This window comes from Semicossyphus pulcher, unplaced genomic scaffold, assembly GCF_022749685.1.
Source record: "Semicossyphus pulcher isolate SPU_LCO1_2020_fin unplaced genomic scaffold, fSemPul1.0.p SCAF_6, whole genome shotgun sequence".
Lineage (NCBI taxonomy): Eukaryota > Metazoa > Chordata > Actinopteri > Labriformes > Labridae > Semicossyphus > Semicossyphus pulcher.
The window spans coordinates 4287265-4309002 of NW_027211737.1; the positions used below are offsets into that span (position 1 = coordinate 4287265).

At 41.3% G+C, this 21738-nt stretch overlaps 1 protein-coding gene across 1 annotated transcript in view; it reads left to right on the top strand.

The window, feature by feature from the left end:
* Positions 1-21738, top strand: part of cacna1ba (calcium channel, voltage-dependent, N type, alpha 1B subunit, a) — a 141687-nt gene that overhangs the window by 93864 nt on the left and 26085 nt on the right. Inside the window, exons 23-40 of the mRNA XM_069682367.1 lie at positions 506-635; positions 1227-1286; positions 1710-1816; positions 3576-3587; positions 7395-7415; positions 12450-12546; positions 13260-13420; positions 13528-13665; positions 13774-13975; positions 14093-14257; positions 16972-17082; positions 17159-17242; positions 17783-17788; positions 19247-19363; positions 19563-19628; positions 19775-19866; positions 20345-20495; positions 21484-21611. Coding sequence (XP_069538468.1) covers positions 506-635; positions 1227-1286; positions 1710-1816; positions 3576-3587; positions 7395-7415; positions 12450-12546; positions 13260-13420; positions 13528-13665; positions 13774-13975; positions 14093-14257; positions 16972-17082; positions 17159-17242; positions 17783-17788; positions 19247-19363; positions 19563-19628; positions 19775-19866; positions 20345-20495; positions 21484-21611 — 1848 coding nt within the window. The remainder of the gene's footprint in view (positions 1-505; positions 636-1226; positions 1287-1709; positions 1817-3575; positions 3588-7394; positions 7416-12449; positions 12547-13259; positions 13421-13527; positions 13666-13773; positions 13976-14092; positions 14258-16971; positions 17083-17158; positions 17243-17782; positions 17789-19246; positions 19364-19562; positions 19629-19774; positions 19867-20344; positions 20496-21483; positions 21612-21738) is intronic.

Genomic DNA, 21738 nt, shown 5'->3' on the forward strand with positions numbered 1-21738 from the left:
ACAATGTCACCCTTCTGAAACAGAGTCACATCTTTTCCATGACCACAGGATATGTCTTCTGACATGGTTGTTTCAGAAATGAGAAGCTCCTCACTGCTCACAGTTAGGGTTAAATAACCAGCTGAAACATATTGCAGTCATTTTCCAGTGGAAGGCTCTCACCAATGTGCTTAGTTAAATCCAGGTGGTGACTTTTTTGTTTGGCCAGACAGCGTATTACTGCTGAATGTGCACTTGCATTATTTTGATTCCTCACTGCTCTATGTGTAGATTTCTGTCATGCAGTATATTCAGTCTAGAGGTTCCTTTGTATTAAGACATAAGCAACTACAATAGTGAAATGCATTTGTCATGTGTATTTGTATGAAACTCATTTTCACTGATGAAGATTGGGTGACAGAGATCCTGGCTTTATCCTGACCCATGCTTTAGCTTCATGTGTTTGTTTAAGCAAATATAGCAGCTGCTGCCACAACAACAGCCTTTGATGTACGTGTGTCCTCAGGGTGAGGCGGTTATGTCACTACATTGTGACTCTGCGGTACTTTGAGATGTCCATCCTGGTTGTCATCGCCATGAGCAGCATTGCTTTGGCAGCAGAGGACCCCGTGTGGACCAACGCCCCTCGCAACAACGTGAGACACAGTGAACATTTACACATACACACAAATGTAAAAATATTCACTAGAGTTTTTAAAATGTATTATTCCTGAATTATTTAGGTTAGTTTGTTCATTAAATAAGTTAATTTACCTGATAAGTCATGTGAACAAAGTAAATATACAGCCATTTCTATATCTTCACATCATTTGGGATCTATATGACTAAAGGGTACAAAAAGTTTTGGAATTGCTCCAGTGGATTTCTTCAGCCACGAAACAGACTGTAATGGATGCAATTTCATCCTTGGGGGGAAATGTGCCTTACAAAAGTACAGCTGCTAAAAGTTCTTGTTTTTCCACTGACTGGCTCAGAAGTGTCTGACAACATTACAGAAAGGATTCCCACAGAGATAGACCTTTTGCTTTTATTGAAAGCGGAAACAGCTGTTACAACTTTAGATTTAAAGCCACCACAGTCCAGTGCAGTAAAGTGCCTTAAACAGGGGACACAAACCTGCCGACTGATATGAAACACATTTTATACACAGTATTATACACAGCGTTATCAGCCATGACCCTACAGGGCAACATGTGTCTTCAGTACTGACTGAGTCTCTTGTGCAGGTGCTCAAATATCTGGATTACGCCTTCACTGGTGTTTTCACTTTTGAAATGGTGATCAAGGTAAGTATGCAGATAAATACACACTTAAAGCACTTATAACCTCAAGACTCAAGAAATTGTCCTCCTTAGACGGATGTGTTTTTGATTATAAGTTGTCAGAATTGTGTTTATGCCTCAGCACTTTGTCTTCATACTGAAAGTACTTAAGTGATGAATGTGAGGAGAACACTGAAGCAGCGAGTGCCTGGACCTCATCCCATGGCGATGTACTCAGGATCTCCGTCTGCATTACTGTCCTTTTTATTATTAATCCAATGTAATTTCACACAGTTGTTTGCTGGTTAATCTAACACTATGGCGATTAAACCAGTTTCTAGTTTAAACTATAAATATTAAAGGCTCAATCAATCATCACTGTAATCACAGTATGTAGTAAAATGATATGAGAGGTAAAAAGATGTAACCGTGGTGTCTGTTGTTCAGATGGTGGACCTCGGCCTGCTGCTTCATCCTGGAGCCTACTTCAGAGACCTGTGGAACATTCTGGACTTCATAGTGGTCAGTGGGGCGCTGGTGGCTTTTGCATTTTCGTAAGTTGTGTTTTTCTAACTTTATGTCTTTAAAATTTCGGCATTTTGTAATTGTTAATCATCAGATGTGGTGGATATATTTGATGACTGCTGTTTTACTCTGCTCTGTCAGGTGTAACATACAGTATAAACTCTGACTCTCACTCTAATTAGAAACATGTGTAATGTGAGTTTAATTTGGACGCCATGAAAAACCCAGGAGACGACTGTCAAAATACAAGTCTTAAATATTATTATGATCTATTCCTAAACCTAGTCAAAATGTGACTGTTCACAAAACCAAACAAATAATAATCTATAGTACTACATCTATTATATCTACATTGTTGTTGGACATAATATATTCCATTTAAATGTCAATATTTAAGCACTGTTTAGTTGTCCTTTTTTCCAGTAGAACTTAACAACGGTCAGTATGAGAATTAAAACATCATCTCTGTCTGAAGTTACAGTTAGGTGTGACTTCTCCTGTGGGTTAAATCTTCAGGTTAATTCATCTTTTTAGGTGATGGTTTTACCTTTGACTGTATTTAAAGATGACGACGCGTCTCCATCTGCTGTCATTGTACAAAATTGAAGCCAAAATATACCCCCCGTGACAGATGCTGCCATTTTGCGATGATGACGTCATTTGGCTGTAGGGTGGCAGCCGCCATAGCCACTTCCGCTAACCAAAACACAAGAACAGCTTCTTGTGTCGGTCTGAAGCAGATATTCACGCTTATGGAAAGTTCAATGACTGTAGTGTTGGTGTTAGTTACGTCTCCTCTCGACGTTCCTCCTCTACTCTGCTACTCGGGGAACAGAACGCTGCAGGAGCCTCGTTTGTCAACAGAGCTGTCAATCATGAGGCCACACCCCCTTTTTACAGTATCAAATAACTGATTAAAAGTAAACTTGTCAGGCAAATAAACACTTTGACGTAAATCAGCATGATAAGATCTAACTATAATGACAGAAACCATGTTTGAGAAAAATGAATTATATGTATATCGTTTGGCTCATGTCCCATCTGTTAACATGGAGGAGGCGGGCTTTATGACCTATACTGCAGCCAGTCAGCAGGGAGGTTTATAGAGAGGGTTTGGCTTCACTTTTAGGGAGCTGTCATGTCGGCCATCTTTTTATACAGTCTATGGTTTTGCTAGTTTATTAAATAAGCGACAACCCAATGTGAGCCAAAGAGGACGCAAATAAATCACACAAAACTCAGGTCCTGTGTGACGCGGGACCTTATGCTGCACACCCAGGTACATTGCCGTGTTTCAAGGGAGTCCAATGTTTAATCATGCACCTGAAGGTAATTTAACAATAGATAGAGATGAACTAATCTTTTTGTAAAGGTTGTTGGGCTTTAAAGGACGAAGTGTGTACTTTTTTCTGTTTGTTAATTCTTCTATTAATATTTTCATCACTTTTTTCCTCTTGGATTTTAAAGTACCATTTCATGTGGTTTCAAATAAACTGTATATGTGTGCATTTGTCATAGTTAAGTCTGCTTACACTTCAGTAACTCTTTGTTCTCAAGAGATATTCGTGAACATCAGCACATAAGAGCAGGAAACTTGCAGTAAAAACACAGACATTCTACCTAATGAGAGGTGGCACTAAGGTCCTGAACGAGCCCTGGAAGAGCCAGAAATGTGTCTGCCTGTGTGTGTGTGTGTCTGCCCGTGTGTGAGTGTGAGCTCTGTTCTGTTGTTCTATGTGTTTATTGACCTGATCCTCTCCCTGTTTCTGTGCCGGGATCGTTTTGAAGGAGCTTCATGGGGTAATGCCTCCTCTACCTCTCTCATCCTGCCTGTCTGTGTCATTATCTGTGTGTATGTATGTGAGAGAGAAACATACATGGCTTCCACTGCAAAACCAAGTCATTTCCTCACATATTCAGTCTTACTTCCTGAACTGTGTCAGGGTTTTGTGATGGGGTAAAGAATATAACTCTATAAAGATGTGATACAGGCCGAAATGTGATCCTTGGGGCTAAATGCACCTGAATGAAGTACGTCCATTAAATGTTTTTTCCTCTCACAGGTTCAGATTGTTATTCTAAGTGTCTGACAACATTACAGAAACGATCCCTACAGAGACAGACCTTTTTTATTGTAGAATTTCTTTCAAAGCCACCAGACTCCATTGACAAAAACAATGGTTCTACCCTGCTGAACTCTGGAGTTGCTTTGCTTTGCTCGGCTGCTGCATTGTTCATTGAGCTTTAAGTGTTACAAATGTTTTGAATCAGAACACAATAGAAACGTATAGTGGTCAGGGCAGCAGTAGACCAGCAACTCCTTTGTTCCGAATACATGTTTTCTCTAATGGAGTCTGGGGGATTCGAAGAGAATGATCTGAAGGCTGTTCCTGGTTGGAGAAAAAGGATCTTACCTTAAAAAGGTAATCTATAAACAGGGCTTCTTTCTGAACAATCTGAGCCTGCCAGTTGCACAAACAAGACGTACTTTTATTAGGAACATTCGCCCACAAGCTTTACAGTGCAGCGACCACAGCCTGTCTCACGTGGGATAAATAAAGTCATCTATTCGAGCGATCTGTGAAACCCCAAAATAGCTAAAAATGACTTCCCAGGATGTATTCCTCCTTCAAAAGATTGTAAGACTTGCAGTATATGAAGTGAAATTGCTTGTGAGAATGGGTGTTTTTTGCAGTGTGCACTATTGAGACACACTCACATCACGTCGTCCATCCGAGACCTTCCTGTACTCGACCCTCATGTGCTTGGATACAGGTCCTTCCTCCATGCTCTCCTCTTCTCCAGGAGGGCATGTCACCTGCGTGTTCATCATCCTTATCTTCCCCGAGCCTATGAGGGGAAGTGTTTTCCTCAGCACTTTGCCCCACCACAGCTCTGCTTGACCTGCAATGATACCATCAATTTCACATTCTCTATTATTAATTCACCAGAGGCTCGCTAATGTAACACGCTGATGCAGGAGGGCATGAGTGCGTCACTGGGAATATTGATCTTCTCTGTGATCTTCGCATGCACATTAGATGGACTGTATGACATGTATGCTGTTAGCTATAGGTTTGTAATGACTGCCCTATGACCATACTGTCAAATCATCCCATTCACTTGCAGTTTGTTCTACACTGCACCACTTAACCTGTATAAGCCTGACTCAGCGTCACAGTGCAGATGGGGATATATCTATATGGTCTGGTTCTACACCTGTGCTGAAAAGCATTCATGGAATTTGTATCCGTGACTGACAGCCTGCATATTATAGAGACCCAATGTTCAATATTAAATAAATGAGACATTATGACATTATGTTGATTGGCTCAACTTTTGAGTCTTAGGAGTTCCTTTGAGAGAATAAGAAAATAAATGTGGAAATAAAGGAATAAGCAGGTTGATTGACAGCTTGGCCCTTAAAGGAATATAAAAGTTAATAATACAAAAAATAATTTATATAATAATAAATTACATCCAACAAAATAAATGAGTCAACATTAATTATTTATTTTAAAGAGAATTAATATACATGAAATAAGTTGAATGAAATAAAATGTATTTTTAGATTATATAAATATATATAAAGTGGATCAAATAAATGCTTATTCTTGTTTAATTCCAATTTTTTTTTACTTTTTTATTTTTCATTTATTTCTGCATTTATGTCCTCCAACAGATGATGTATTTTTATGACACTCTCAAGATTCCATAGCTATCTTCTATCTAATATCCACAGTGTTAACCAAGGGCTACTTTCTATTATTAAATAAAATTAATAATATAGATTTTTTTTTTTATCTCAGATTTCCCTAATCACACCAATGATCCTACACCTGTCTCGCGATCATGCGACACAAAATCACTGAGACAGTGCTGCTCCTTTATTTCCAGTGGGCTCTGCTTAGGTCATATAAAATTTGGGTTTGAAGTTTGTGTTAGATGCTTGAATATTTATTAATTAAAAATATTAGTAAAGTAAAATACATAATTAATTCTGTGAACCAACAATAAGAACAGTAACACTGCGGTTATACGGCTCTTGATCACTGCTTCCTCAGGTGACTCAAACTAATCAAGCTGCAACAGCTGATCAGATCACATACGCCTTTACTGTGTGTGGAGCGCTGCAGGTGTCAATCAAAATGTGACCTGCTAGGCCTCCACAGTCTTGAGAAATTGTATTAAAGTCGAGGTGAAATGAAAAATGTCATTTTAATCCTTTTAGATCACATCCCCGGTAATATTGTGCATCTATTTGACAATTTAGTCAAAAAAAATACAGAAAATCAATTTCTTCATATTCTTATATCAAAATCTGATCATTTTTTCTTCCGGTAAAACTAAATTTCACGCGTGTTTATGTAAGTTAGCATCAAACACTTTCAACCAATCAATCTGCAACATTTAGCCTCAGAGCACAAAGAACGTTCGATCAGTTAGCTAGCTACTGCGCTGTGGAGAACGTCTGTCTACGCCCACTTCTCAACGATCAAATCAAATCCCTCTAATGATATGTCCCGCCTGCACGTCCTGTTTCACTCGGAAATACGTCACGATACAGAAGCTAGATACTCTCCAAATGCTGTTTCAGCTCGACTTTAACATCGAAATGAGATGAGATGAGATTTTTATGGACTCTTAATGATATCTGCATTTTAACTATTTCAGGCCCATTTCCAGAAGCTTTTAAATACCATTATTAAGTTAAATGATTTGCCATAATCTCTGTGATTACCAAATGTCAAAGGTGTACTTACCTTTAATTTAGTGTTTTAATTACATTTTAGTGTATTTATTAATGCAAATATTTATTACATGGTGTCTGGTTTGTATATTTTATATTGAACACTTTGGGTCCACGTGGCTGTGATTCTATCATGTTATAAAGTTTCACATGTGTGAGGCATGGCAGTCACAGATGAAAAGTCCTGTTTGACAGACAGGTGTTGTTCACTCACCATGCATGTCTCAGAGCTCATTCTGCCTGCAATCCACATGATTAACTGCCTGTGAGAAGGACAACAAACCATAGCATCCCCATCGCAGCCCGATCTGTCAGTCTGTCATCCCACCTACTTGAGCCATTCAAGTGTTGAGCCCAGTCTGCTGTGCATTTTCATGTTATGCTACAAACTGCAAACTGCATTTTACTGTCAGCCTCAGATGTTAGTGATATTTCTATTTCCTTCATCATAACAATAAGTGTTATTAATAAGAACATGGCCTGTTTTAATGGCTTCTAGTGGATGTTTTGATTGAGACTGACAAGTTGTTGCAGCATGCAATTACAGAATAAAGTATAAGCAGGTGCCTGTCATGATCAGTAACAGTCTTAATTTGTGTGCTACTTCAGTGATAGGCTAAAAATAACAGGCATATTCAGCATCCAACCAAACCTGCTGTTTTGTATACTGTAGCTAAGCCTTTTTTTATTGGGATGTACTCCTTCAGTCTGCTACCAACCAAAATATACATTACCTGTTTATTTATAGGAACTATGGTGTTGTCATTTGATGCAAACATATGCTTTATCTTGTTTGTGTGTGTGAAGCATCCATAAATGTGCTGTACCTTGTTTTACCACTGTTTTCCCCCAAGTAGATCGCAACAAGGTGTGACCAGGTGGGGAACCTCTCTATGCCACCCTGTACCCATACCTTACCCCAACCCACCCCCCCTTAAATCCAACCGTCTCTAACTACCATTCTCCTTCTGCTTAGATCTGCTTCATGTGTACAATAATCCATAATCCAGTGAATCAAATGCATCTGATACACAGCAGTAACCTGTGACTGACAGCTTTCATTTAAAACATTCTAAAACCTCACATGTTTTAGCAGTTTCATTCCAATGTGCTAAAATACCATCAAAATATTCTATTTCTATTTTGTAGTTTATAACTTTAATAAAGAAAGTAATAAAAGTTCTTAAAATGATCTTAAGAATGTTCCTGATTTAAGTCAATGTAATAAACAAACATCTATAACCAAACTCTTAAAAAGTACAAGTAATACTTCATATTGCATTTTGGAATGAGACCTGTCATTTAGCGGTCAGTATAAAAAGTGTTCTTCCGTATGTGTCGGTCAGTCTGTCTTTCTTCACAAGAACAACTCACCAAACCCAGGCCCTCCTTTAACTGCACTGACACAATCAGAAGCTCTCCAGGTCGGATAGTGTACATACAGGAAGTGTTTACCTGCATGAGGGGACAGACAGACGTGTTCTCAGGGGTTGAAAGAATGAAGTTACTTAAACAATATGTTAAACACAAATGTGTTTTTGATTGTAAACTGTGAAAAGAATACGGCTAGTTCAGTACTGACTGATCACACAAGACTTCAGCCATGTGTAGCCACGTGTGTGACAACTGAGGCTACACTAACTGCTGGTAAAAGCTGCGGTAGGCAGTTTTTTAGTTTTTTGGCGTCACTGGCTAAAAAGATGTATAAAAAACTTTGGGCATATTGTTCTTCAAGTGGTCTTAGATTTTAAAATGTACTCCTGCATCTCCTCGTGGCTCTGTTTTCAGCATAGACTGTATATAAGAAGTGAACATTTCCAGTTTGGAAATGCCTTAAACCTGCATTCTTTCTAATGGCCAGCAGGGGGCGACTCCGCTGGATGCAAAAAGTAAATCCATAGTTGAAGTCTACCAAAAAATGGTCCTACTTCTCTCTTGATTTATTCCCTCAGTAAACATTTAGCTAATGACTTTATGATCTCAATCCCTTATTTCAAGTCTTCTTCGACACAGCATGACGTTCATTTAGTCAATGATGCTCCCATTTAGAGTCACATAGACCATAAAGCAGGGGAGGGTTGAGGGTGGGGCTACCTGTGATTGACGTATCAGTCACAGCAACCTACATGCCAGGATACAAACATAGAATGTGATTCCACCATCTTGTCCAAATATGGTCACTTCTGGCTCCAAAAAAACAAGATGGCGACGTCCAAAATACCAACTGAACGGTCCCATCAGGGTGGCTACGTCCATTTCTTATACACAGTCTGTGATCTCAACACACCTTTACAGTGTTGTCGCTTGTGCTTCGTAGTTTGGACTATGAACTCTCTTAAAATACACATGGCATGTAAGTTTGTATTTAGACACACTCTTATCCCATAAATTATGCAGTATATTGTAATGCAGCTGGCTTGTTGAGTAATATAACTCATACTGGAGACACTCTGCAGGGTAATAGAGGTTAAAAATAGCTCAGTGTTGAGACAGTGGTTCAGAAGAAATGATGAACAGTTTTGGCCTCGGACACGTCTGAGCCAGACGTCCTCATTATCATCTGAACCTTCACGGCCTCTGAGCATCTGACAGATAATTGTCACATTTTAGTCTCTTTAACAAGTCAGATCTCACTTGTTCTTCTGCTTCATCCCTACATGTATTTATTTATGGTGTTGAGCGGTATTCTTTGAAAGCTTTCAGATTATCTTTAGCCCTCATTGTAACTGTGAGAGAACCCTCAGGCCCTCTGCTGCTGTGAACGCATGTAAGACTTATGTGCATCACAGCATGAAAGTAGTTGCATGTGGTTGTGATCGGAGTAAAAGGACCTCATGTGGCGATATGAAAAGACAAAGGATATGTCATTAGATCAAAGGGATGCCATACTGTTTGTCACCCAAAAGCTTAATGCAGCGAACCTCAAAGTGAAGTCCTGAGTTCCTACGACTGCCCCGTAAACGCGGATGAATCGTTCACTGACATGACCCCGAGTTTTGTTTTTTGAGCCGCATTATTGTACACAGAGCAATGTAAGAGCAACAGCATGTTAGGCTGTATAAAACAAGCCTAAAAATGAGCCTTCAGTGTTCACAGTTTACACAGTGTTATCCAGGAGGCACATTTTCTACTAAATAAGTCTTGAAAAAGAAAAACACTTTCGTATCAAAGTCAGAGTCTCTGACGTTCTTCTACGGGCCTTCGGGTCTCCATAGGCTGTAGCTTGAGCTTGGTTTGGCTTTGAACATCTGAGATAGATTCAGCTCACAAACAAGCTCTCCTGCTCTTCCACCTCCATGTATCATTGAGGAGGCTTACCAGCCAAGACAGCCCAACTATGTCCAGAGCTTTAAGCAGCTCAGGGTGAACCTCCTTCACACTTGGCGCCTTGCTGATGGAGAGCCTCTTCACCTCTGACTTATGCCGGGAATATATGCAAGGCATGTTGGTTCAGGGTTCCCCCAGAGTGCTCTTCCAACTACCTGATCCCAGTCAGAGTTTGTAGTCCCCCCTACACCCCTGGTGAACACAGCCCAACTTTAACAGATGCGATGCCGGACATCTGGCTTGTGAACACGTCAGGTTCCCCCAGGACGAGTTGACGGACACTTCTATTGTAAGAAAATGAGACGTTACCTGTGACTGGTTTACCTCATCATCCTCAGCGTTCCTTATCATCTCCTTGAAGTGCTTGTTCAGCAAAGGCCTATCTGAAGGTAAAGGCTGAACATTTACAACCTCCTAGGGATTTTAAAGAACTCTTGATTTGGAGGATTTGTGGCTTATTCTTCCTCTGTGACCAGGATGTTCGGTCCTTTCGTCATTTGTCTTTTCAGACATTCTACTCTACATCCCACATCTTTTCCAGCTGCTCTATTTCCAAGCTTACCAGAGAAAAACACTCCGTTCAGGAATTAATGGTTTTCCTTTTATCTGCGGAAGCCTTGCTCCTGTCCATCAGGATTGGTAAATATGCAGAGTCAGAAGGTACGAGGATTATTGTACAGTATTATTATTATATGATCATTTTTATTACACCAGGATATTCAGCCAGTATCACTCCTGCTCTCCTGTGTACAGTCGCTGGCTGAATTCTGTCTGACAGCCCAAGGGGAAATTGTGGAAAAACTCGAAAATTCGCCCGAAACTGACGAGATAAAAAAACTGCAGCAGAAGACCAAAACAGTTCTGTTGTTGATCTCTAGCTGCTTTCAGACAGGAGCTTTTTCTGTCTTCACTCTCCACACAACATCCACCTTCACTCCACCAGTGTACTAACGAGTGCGATATCATGAGTGCATTCAAGCTCGGTGTGAGCTGTTATCCACATTTGTATTATTCAGCCATGTTTCTATGACAGCGGGAGTGCCACTATTTTCAAGCATACACGCAGTTCAAACTGGAGACTAATCTCTAACACAGCATTCCCAAGCTATGTGAATCCACCCCCTGGGTGGTGAGGGAGGGCAGCTGTCATGTTGACCGTGTGCATGGGAGTCCTCAAACTACTCAAAAGATGCACAAAGTCCTGCCTTGTCTTTTTGTCAGGTGTCACAGATGCTCTGTTGACGTCCTTTGCGCTATGACTCACTTCATGTAATAAAACACAATGATCCTGTATTTGCACCTGGTGTTCATCCGATGGGGACTGGCTATTAATGTGACTGATTTATGTGTAGTCTGATCCTGCCATTATTCTGCTACATAGTCACTTATGTAACTTAAGTGAGAACATATTGCTCAGGACTGTCCTGTTTACAAATGTTCTTTGGAGGGGCTGCAAGTGGAGCTGCCTAACTTTAGCTCAGAGGCTAACTAAAATCCTTCAACTGGTTAAATTAGATCGTTAAAAATGACAATGACATGACTTGAAAAAAGGAGTTTTTCACTGAGATCTTAATCACTAAATTGTCCACTCAGGACATCTTATTGATCAAGATAATTGATGCACCGTTGTAACTCTCCATATTTGCATGAGAAATGTTGAAATTGAGACTAACAAAAGACATACTCAGTCTTTCTGTAAATGTGTTTAATGACTACATGTGTCCAATTTCAGATTTCAAACATGTTCATGTAAACTTGGATTACATGAAACACACAGCTTTATTATCAGGAGATGCATGTCCCTGTGTGAGGTCTGTGTTTGAGTGTGTCCTGCTCAGGACAAACCTGACAACATGTTCCTCATTCAAACCCTAATAACACATACTCTACAGCTTACGATGCTTCTTTTGTTGTTGATAGAAACTGCTGTTCTCCCTTTTCTACCATACTTTTTTCTTTTTTTTTTACAGTCGTCTATAACAGTGGGTAAAGTGAAGGGCTGTCACTGTGAGGATGATCTGCTGAGTGTGCCCTCTGTTTGTTGCTATTAGTAAACCATTTTTTGCCTGTGTAAAAAAATAAACAAAAGCCACAGTATAATAATTAAAAGTAAAATGAATCGTTTTTGTAAACAGGATTACTCCCCTTTTTTTTTAGATTAAGACCCAAAGATGGATCTCAGTCCCAACTTTGTGTTACAGATCTGAAGTCAGGGCGTCTCCAGCCCAGCTGAGCACAAAGAGTTCAGGTTTATACTCTAGTCCAACCTTAACTGTGTGTTACCAAACTACTCTCAGTCTGCAGAATTCACCATCATACATCAAACAGGATACCTTATACAGCAATGACTCCACATCAGCTGGATGTGTTTATTCTGGTAGAAATTAAATGTGTCTCATTAACCGGCTGATTCACATCAGACCACATTTCAATAGTAGTGACTAGTTGAATATTAAATGTTAGCTCCGAAGACCTATTTCTCCTATGTGTACTCAAGTAATTAGAAAGATGTGACCAGGTCTGATGAAGCACCTGTTGCTGGAAGACAAATGTGTGTGTGCTCTAACTGTGTGTGCTCTCCACAGGGGGACCAAAGGCAAAGACATCAGCACGATCAAGTCTCTGAGGGTTCTCCGTGTGCTCAGGCCTCTCAAGACCATCAAACGTCTGCCCAAACTCAAGGTTCTGCTCCAGCGCTGCTCCTTGGTTTATTTTCAATTATTTAGCAGAGCATGCTGTGAGTGTGTACGCTAATAATGACACACAGAAAATACTTATCAGTGGAGGCAGATGGCTGTTCAGCACGAGCATGGGTCTGCTCGAGGTTTCTGCCTTCTGGAAGTTTTTCTGCCTCTGTTGCCAAATGTTTCTAAGTACTGCTCATGGTGGATTCATGTTGGGCCTCTCTCTAAATAATAAGAGTACAGTGTAGACCTTTTTGTAGTGTCTTGAGATAACTTTGGATTTGGGTCTTTTTCTGAGATTTGCTGACAGGAAAATTAAACATCATCAACATTATCTTCAAATAATTATGGATTATCTGTTTAACTAACTAACTAACTAACTCTACTGAGTTTGTAACACGGAACACAGTGTGTCAATCATCTTATTTATTTTTATGTCCACCCTGTGAATGGTTGCAAAGTGGTCTTATACAAACATAATAATAATCAGCTGTGTGCCTTACTAATTACGATCTAATTTATCTCACTGTCTGGACCCACCAGCAGGCCAGACCACTGGGAATTCTCACAGTATTCCCAGTGGACATACTGGGCCTGCAGGTTATTATAGAATCATATGATGAGAAAGATTTTAAAGACAGTTCTGGTACAGAAAGAAGCATCAAACAGTATCACTTGTTTCTTAATGTGATACTGTTTGTGTGTCCTCAGGCGGTCTTCGACTGTGTGGTCAACTCTCTGAAGAACGTGCTGAACATCCTCATCGTCTACATCCTCTTCATGTTCATCTTTGCCGTCATCGCAGTTCAGCTCTTCAAGGGGAAATTCTTCTACTGCACCGACGAGTCCAAAGGCCTCCAGAAGGATTGCAAGTTGGTCTAACAACCCCACTGCCTCTCAAAAACTTTAGTCTGATCATAAACTAAACCAGGTTCAGGGTCTGACTCCACTCAGCCTTATTTTCATTCATGTCTTCCAGAGGACAGTTTCTGGACTACGACAAGGACGAGGTGGCCGCCATGCCCAGAGAGTGGAAGAAATATGAGTTCCATTATGACAACGTGCTGTGGGCCTTCCTGACGCTCTTCACCGTCTCCACTGGGGAGGGCTGGCCGACGTAAGCGCAGCTCACTGTATTCTTTCTCTAGTTATATTTCTGCTCTGAGATTTGCATGTTTCTGTATCTCACCTCCTGGCTTTGTGTTGTGCTCTTCTCTCCCTGCAGTGTCTTGAAGCACTCTGTGGATGCTACCTTTGAAGACCAGGGTCCCAGTCCAGGCTACAGGATAGAGATGTCCATCTTCTACGTGGTTTACTTTGTGGTGTTTCCTTTCTTCTTTGTCAACATCTTCGTCGCTCTGATTATTATCACCTTCCAGGAGCAGGGAGACAAGGCCCTGTCTGAGTGCAGCTTGGAAAAGAACGAGGTAACGCATAGACATGACAAACAGTCAGCGTCTCCTACACAATGGTGCTTTTAGATTGCTGGACATTCTCAAATCTCGACTGATGGATTTGTTTGAAGTGGAGATTCTTTGTTACAGAGAGCTTGTATTGACTTCGCCATCAACGCCAAACCTCTGACTCGCTACATGCCTGAGAACACGCAGTCCTTCCAGTACAGGATGTGGAAGTTTGTGGTATCGGCTCCGTTTGAGTACTCCATCATGATCATGATTGCTCTCAACACTGTGGTGCTCATGATGAAGGTAAGGATGTTTGCAGAGGATACTGATGTATTTAACCAGGAAATATGCTAATTAAGGAGGAAGCTACTGCTGTTAGCATTGCATAGCATAAAGACTGGAAATAGGTAGAAAAAGCAGCCTCGTAACACATTTGGAGGAATGAATGATCTTCACATGGATTATTTAGGGAAGCTCTGCACCTTGTTTACACAAAACTAATAACAAGGCCTTCCTCAGAGTAAAAGAGTTTCAGCTGATTTTCGCAGGATTCACCCTGAGTAACAGTACCTTTGTCAGTACCAATGATTATCTGTTAATATGAGAGCTTCACAGATTAACCTACTGCCTCATCGGAGCTGCATCTATAAATTTAATCAATAAAAGATTTTTGAAACTTTCTGGATGCATCAGTCTACGTACTTGGAAGGAGGAAGAGCTGCTGATGGTGTGTCCAAGTATGGTAAAAAAAAAAAGAAAATTGTAGTAACCAAGGCTAAAGTTAGCAAGCTAACTGGCAGGTAATATCTCACCTCCAGTGCCTGCTTAAGAATCTCATGTTCAACCAGTCGCTTCATCCAGACGGTTCAGCTTCTGTTTTTGTTTTTCACCAAGTTGTGTCACCACTTCATCGTCTGTTTCCTGGTGAGATCACATCAGGTGATGCATTGCTCTCTTGGGTGCACACAATAATCTTTTAATGATATCCTGCAGTCTGGATGTGCCATTATTTTAAAATCCTGTAGTGTGTGCACATTTCTCCTGCCCAACACAAGGGAAATACACACTGATACACTTTCTGTTTCTCTTCTCAATGACTGTCAGGAAAGAAACCTTTGTTTATTACAATGAAAGGAATAGATTCTATTTCTATCTTATATGTCATTGGTGTAATCAGTACCAAAACTAAGTTGAAAAAGCAACACTTGGTAGTTATATTAGGGCAGGGGTTCCCAGACTGGTACCAGGCCATAGGTTGTTCAGCACCGGCCGCGAAGCCCCATAGGTGTCTGTGACATTCCAAACATTTGCGGAGTCAGAAACGTCAAATGGACCGTGTGAAGTATGCCACCGCACAGGGCCTCGCGCCTCTAAAGACATTCCAAAAGTCGCAGAATTCAGCTGGAAAAACCACAGACCTGGCAACCCTGGCTTCACATCACATGAAACTTTGAACAAGAAGCCTGATGCCCCTCTAAAGCTCTGTGTTTATCAGTGAAATATATGAACTACACAGCATATGGGCATATGACAGCCTGTGGAGACGAAGTTTATACTTTAACTGTGCGCAGAAATACGGACAGATCACAGCGTTATTGATTCAGGTTTGAGCATCATCAAAACACACACACTGCGTCATATCTGATCCTCTCCTAACGGCTGTCTCCTCCCCGCGCGGCGTGATAACTCTGATAAACTACGCGGGGATCACCTCCGGCTCATCTCAGTCACAGCGTGTGAAGACGTATTTTATGCTTTATAAAGGGTTTTCACGGAAATACAAGACCGATCGCGACCCTATGAAGTCAGGGGCAGAGCCTGAGAAACACACAGATCAGTCACTGCACTGCATGATTATAAACTGCTCACTGATGGATCACGTAATAAATTCAGATAAACTGCTAGGATCACACTATGGATCATATGGGTCGCGCCGTCCCTCTCGTCATCTCGTCCCGTATTAAAAAAAACTTAGATGCAGTCTCCTCACTGAATAAACACAGATACGATCTGTCTGTATTTCCGTGCGTGTGACCGTGATTTATGCGCATGCGTGTCGAACCCCCCCCCGGTCCGTCAAAAATATTATTGCTACTGTCTGGTCTGTGTAGTCAGAAAGGTTGGGAACTTATTATTTATTATTTTTTATGCGTATTAGGGTATGTTTTTGCCGGGAGCTAAGCTAGGCTAACCAGCTGCTTGCTGTTACTTAAAGTGTAACTGCACCCACAGGTCTCACCATAACTCCACCCACTGCACAATTTTTAAAAATGCTCAAAGTGGGCAAGGGGCTGAGAGGGGGCTAAGAGGGTGTGGGCATGTCCGGCAGCTCAGTGACGTTCCCTCCCCTGGCCAGAGAAAAAAGAGAGTGACACGGAGTCACAGGGCACAGATGCCACAGAGGGCTCTTTTGAGGTGGAGGACTTCTCCCCTCCAGAGTTCCCTGAAGAGCACTTGAGTGTGTTGGAGGACTGTGGGGGTCCCGAGCCCTATCAGTTCCAGCCCCACTAATGCCTGGAGCCGGAGCTTTCGGAGCCGAGGCAATGCAAGTGCGCATGTGCCGACCGCACATGCATAGACAGGTGTTAACATTCCATTTTTAATATACATTTCATGATGTCATTTTGTCACAGACGGTCATCTCTACGTCACCATAGGCTGGCAAGGTCCAGGGCTCAATTAAAACAGTAGATGGCGTGTTTGAGACATTTCCAATGCCGTTTTTTATTAATTTGGTAAGAATTGTCAATATTAACACCAGCATTGATGCGTTTCATCACAGTACAGCGATATAATTTAGATTACAGCTCAAAAAACAGGTTTAAGTGTGCAGTTACTCTTTAATATTTAACAGACAAATACGAACCTGCCTTTAATCTTAGCAAATTACTCTTGGCAAGGAAGCAAAATCAAGAATTTCCCAAATAACTGTCACACACTTTGTTTAACAGTGTTACAGCCATGTTAAAGTGTTAAAGCTATGAAAACGTGTGTGGAACCTTTTCTCTGTCTTTCAGTTCCATGGAGCGCCAGACTTCTATGAAACGATGCTGAAAAACCTCAACATCGTCTTCACCACTCTCTTCTCTCTGGAGTGTATCCTCAAGATTATTGCTTTTGGTCCACTGGTGGGTAATGCTTATAAAACTTTAAACCTGCTGAATAATAAATAACTTCTAAAGACTTTAATCTGTTGTTTCTCAGAACTACCTGAAGGACGCCTGGAACGTGTTTGACTTTGTGACGGTGTTGGGCAGCATCACCGACATCCTGGTGACTGAAATCAATGTAAGAGCCCCCAGCCCCACCCAACACCCACACTACCCTCACCTCAACCAGACTGAGGGCATTGTATCCAAACAACAAAGCTGTCATGGTAATGAGCTAGGGCAGGGACAGCCTGTACAGCAAGCTTTGTGCAAACAAGCTAACAAGCCACATCAGCATGGCAGCAGGCCAGAGAGCCTGAAAACTTTAGACAAGGAGAGAAAGAGGAGAAGTGAGCAAGAGTGGATCAATGTATCACAGGAGGAGAGTGATATGTGCTTCACGGGGGTTTTCGTGTCATGCCAGACACTTCCTTTCTGTGCACTTACCAGTATACATGTGTGTAATGTTAAGATGCTTTGGACTGATTTACATGTGTGTATCTGTTGAGCTGTATCGGTTCATGTTGTGCAATATGACTGTTCCTGTCTTCCTGTCTCCTCATCTTGCTCTGCTCTCTCTCTCTCTCTCTCTGCCTCTGTCTTTCTCTTGTCCTCTACATTTTCATCTTGTTGATTGTCATCTCTGGTGTTGCCATGCCCCGGTCCCAAACATCACTAGACTACGGTGAGTGACTTTCGGTTGCCATTCTTTGCTTTGAGCTACCCTAGGGAGGAATTCACAAAGTACTATGTGCAGCAGCCGCAAAAGCTCTGTAGTCCTTCTGTAAATTTCCCCCGCTGTGAATTAATTAATATATAGAATATTCGTCTTTAGAATATCCATTGAAAGTGTATAATTTAGTGTTGCGCTTGCATAAAGCTGTGGAACTTGGATGAGATGCATAAAGAATGGTTTAAATTGATGCAGCACATACAGTATATTATTCCTTTAATCTCTTTCAAGAATGGCAGAGTCGGTCAGAATGTCAGAATGTCTTTGTGACTGAGTTGGACCTGTACAGCCCATTTAATACTGTACAAGTTTTTTTGCACAGAGAGATTAAAATACATCTGGTTCTGTAATAAGTTGTGTTATATAATATAGCTCTGTTACAATTTATAGCTCGATGCAATCATCAGCGTAACACACTCAGACTTGACAGCTCCTCCGCATTTACACAGGTGGCTGATATTTGCAAAACGCTACATTGGCTCATAGCATTTTGATAACGTGAAACATGCTCCAAAAACGAATTCATAACAATAATGCAAAACAAATAAAACAACAGAAACATGCCGTGAATAAAAAAAATGCTGCAGATAATGAAAACATGCTGAAACAGCAAACATGCTGCAAATACATAAAACATGCAAAATCAGAAACACACAAAGTCAGACCACAAATGGAACAGAAAAACACTGAATGTCCAGTCATCACAACAGAAGTTCTCAAGGCTAGAAAGACCTAGCACAGAATTTGATGAATTTACTGCTAATCTGTAGAAAAATCAGAAACACAACTAAAGTTGAGAGTGTTTCTGATGCCCTCTGACCCAGAGCCACTCCATGCTAGAAATGTCCTGCACGGCAAAGGAGATCTGGCCAGGATAAGTGTGGTCTGATCTCCTGCTTTACTGATGGTGATTACAGTTTAAATGTTTTGGCTGTGGAAACAACAGTTCGCAAAGCATAAACAATGGCCACCCAATGTTTCATAGATGCTGGTTGATGCTTCTTAAACTTCAGGGAAATAGAGAGGACTTGTGACCAAGAATGTTTCCATCGAGAGACAAAATCGCTTTTACATTGGAGCCTGGACAAGACAGCAGTACAAAAGAGTTTCAAATGAAAGACCAAACAACAGACCATAACAAGCAGAAATTACATCAAAGCACAAATTAGCAACATCCAGCAACAAGGTGTGCATTCACTGCTCAAATAATCCTGTTAGTATAATCTTCTAATCCTTTTCACTTTGAATATCCAGTGTGACCGCATTTATCTGAATATGGTGATTGAATCTTCAATACATCATGAATGTATTTAGGCCGAGCATTAATACATGTACCTTCAAAAGCATGAGAGCCCTTATATTGGCGTGTTTGTCAGCGGGCGCTAAGTGTGTCTCCTGTGTGTCTGACAGGACCGGCTGTTGAACCTGAGCTTCCTGAGGCTGTTCAGAGCCGCTCGGCTCATCAAGCTGCTGAGGCAGGGCTACACCATCCGCATCCTGCTGTGGACCTTCGTCCAGTCCTTCAAGGTGCCCGCACACAGTATTCCATGCTCACCACCGTGTGCACACACATACTACACTTATACTGGGATCCAGATTATGATCCAGCCTTTCACAGCCACACACAGAACGTACCTGCACGCAGACACTTAAACAGCCTAGCTAGAATAATTCAGAGGTGATGTAAATAATTAAATATGTTTTGGTTTACTATTGTTCTCCTCAGGCCCTGCCATATGTTTGCCTGCTGATTGCTATGCTGTTCTTCATCTATGCCATCATTGGGATGCAGGTGGGTAACGCTGCTCTGCTGATGTTAGAGAGGCCATGATGTTCATACAGTGGTTTACAATCACAATGTGGCCTGAACATGAAAAAGGTGAGTTGCACATTGCTTAGAATTACAAATCTGTTTCCCTGTCTGTGTCTCTGCTGTAGGTGTTTGGCAACATTGAGCTGAATGAGGACACGGCCATCAATCACCACAACAACTTCCGCACTTTCCTCCAAGCGCTCATGCTGCTCTTCAGGTACATGAGGCTTTATTTTGTTTATCAAAAAGGCACAATAGATCACTTTGACAGACTTTAGACTTCTGTGTGGCCATAAAGCCCAGTAGGTAATGTGTAATTGCACCAAAACCATAGTGTAATTACACATGAAGATCGAAACTGAAGACGATACACTAGAATATGGGTATATGGGCCAGAAGTCGTGCAGTGTAGGTCCTTACAGCCTGTGGTCCTCACATACAGCAGCATGTATACGATAAACATATCACAGAATTATTGCAGACATTTAAAGACTGAAGAATTTAAATGTCTTAAATGTCCATTAAAGGTGAATTTTAAGGTTGGCATTTTCTGTGGAGTTCAACAATGAAGCACAGACGTTCAACCTTGTCTGTTTAATCTTCTACGAACCATCAAATAGCTGACAGACCTTTCTGTCTTTTCAGTCACAGCTGCTCTGCTTCTCTCTGTCTGTCTGTGTCTTTGTGTGTATCAGGAGTGCAACTGGCGAAGCCTGGCACGAGATCATGTTATCATGTTTGAGTCACCGAGTCTGTGACGAGCGATCGGGGTCCCAGGGGAAACAGTGTGGAAGTGATTTCGCCTACTTCTACTTTGTCTCCTTTATCTTCCTCTGCTCCTTCCTGGTCAGTACTGTAACACCTGGTGTCCTGTGATTGATTCTGTCTGATGGGGCTGCTGGGTCAGATTGGCCTGCAGAAAAGATCAAATTCAGTTCATTATGTCAGAGAGTAAATCGGTGATATGTCCAATCATGTCACCTTTTCTTATTTCAAAAATGTATTGCATTGGCTTAAAGACAGTGTTTTTCTAAGTTCTAGTTAAATTAACTTTTTTTAACATATTTTGGGAGAAAAAAATATATTTAAAATGTTATATTTTAATTCAAAGTCAGCTAATTCGGGCCTACATTTCTGTAGCAGAATCAATGATGTGAAGCCCTTTTTGCAACAACTTACAATAAGATCCGCAGAAGATCCAGTCACACCAGAAAGGGGCACAGCAAAGTTCATCCAAATGTCCTTAAAAGGTAGACAGTTAGGGGCGCCGGTGGAGAGTGCACCAGCCAGAATCATGCTAACACCATGCCAAGAACAGGCTAGCACTAGGTTATGAACATGGTCGAACTCTGTAAGGAATATACGAGCCCTTGGCTAGGTACGTACTAGGCAAGGACATACAGTCACTGGGCGTTAAAGATGCTACCGTAGCCTACCGTTCACTGTAGTCTTTCAAGCTAACTGCTGAGGCTAAGTGAGCCAGCTTAGACAGTTAGCTGACTTACCACATGATTCAACTGTTCTCAATTAATCTATCAACAAGTCTTCTTTCAAGCAGTGCCTCTATTCTGAGACAGTTTTTACTGTGACGGAGCAGTGCTTTATACAAACGTATGGAGCTACACAGTTAACATGCTGTGATGTTATCAGCTCTCCAGCTTTCTGTTCCCTCAAAGGCCACTGCTCTCAAGAGCACAATTTCGCTGGTCAGAGTGAAAAAAGTCGACACAAGAAATATGACTCGACTTATTATGCCAGTGACATTCAGATTAATTGATTTTACTGTTATTATTTTAAATGCTTGTGTGAACTCAATCTTATGTCCGTGTTCTAGATGCTGAACCTGTTTGTGGCCGTCATAATGGATAACTTTGAGTACCTAACCAGAGACTCCTCCATCCTGGGGCCTCATCACCTCGATGAGTTCATCCGGGTTTGGGCTGAGTACGACCCGGCTGCATGGTATGTTCAGCCCTCCCTGTGTGCCCCAGAGAATAGCATACAAAGAAAAGTAGAGGGAAAAGGCACCCTAACTTTACTCCTCTCTTCCTCGTTTGTGACTAAGGTGACTGAATGAGGCCTCCAGGCC